The sequence below is a fragment of the Aptenodytes forsteri genome, unplaced genomic scaffold (genome assembly GCF_000699145.1).
Source record: "Aptenodytes forsteri isolate BGI_AS27 unplaced genomic scaffold, ASM69914v1 Scaffold6, whole genome shotgun sequence".
In the NCBI taxonomy this organism is placed as follows: domain Eukaryota; kingdom Metazoa; phylum Chordata; class Aves; order Sphenisciformes; family Spheniscidae; genus Aptenodytes; species Aptenodytes forsteri.
The window spans coordinates 1,923,200-1,923,693 of NW_008795709.1; the positions used below are offsets into that span (position 1 = coordinate 1,923,200).

At 68.8% G+C, this 494-nt stretch overlaps 1 protein-coding gene across 1 annotated transcript in view; it reads right to left on the bottom strand.

The window, feature by feature from the left end:
• The window catches only part of SFRP2 (secreted frizzled related protein 2), a 155,703-nt gene that overhangs the window by 2,189 nt on the left and 153,020 nt on the right, over positions 1-494 (bottom strand). Inside the window, exon 2 of the mRNA XM_009283354.1 lies at positions 150-489. Within this exon, the coding sequence (XP_009281629.1) occupies positions 150-489 (340 nt within the window). The remainder of the gene's footprint in view (positions 1-149; positions 490-494) is intronic.

A 494-nucleotide genomic window follows, 5' to 3' on the forward strand; every position in this document is an offset into this window, starting at 1 on the left:
CCCCCGTACCGGGGCACCGGGGCGTGCTGTAACGGGCGGGAGACGCCTCCGCTCCCCTGCAGAAAGCTGGGGAGGGACCCCGCCGTCGGGGCGGCTCATCGGGGGGCAGATGCTGCCGGCCCCGGGGCAGCCCGGCGGCTCCCTCTTACCTTCCCTGGTGACCGGGAGGATGTGGTCGCTGCTGGCCAGCGGGATGCAGAGGTCGTTGTCTTTGGGGAAGCGGCTGCAGTCCAGCATGTCGGGCCAGGGGAAGCCGAAGGCGGACATCACCGGGGCGCAGCTCTCCTTCACCTCCTCGCAGAGCGAGTGGCAGGGCTGGATGATCTCGTCCAGGTCGTCGATGCAGACGGGGGCGAAGAGGGAGCAGAGGAACTTCCTGGTGTCGGGGTGGCACTGCTTCTGCACCAGCGGGATCCAGGTGGAGGCCTGCTCCAGCACCTCCTGCACCGTCTCATTCCCCAGCAGGTTGGGCAGCCGCATGCTCTGGTACTCGA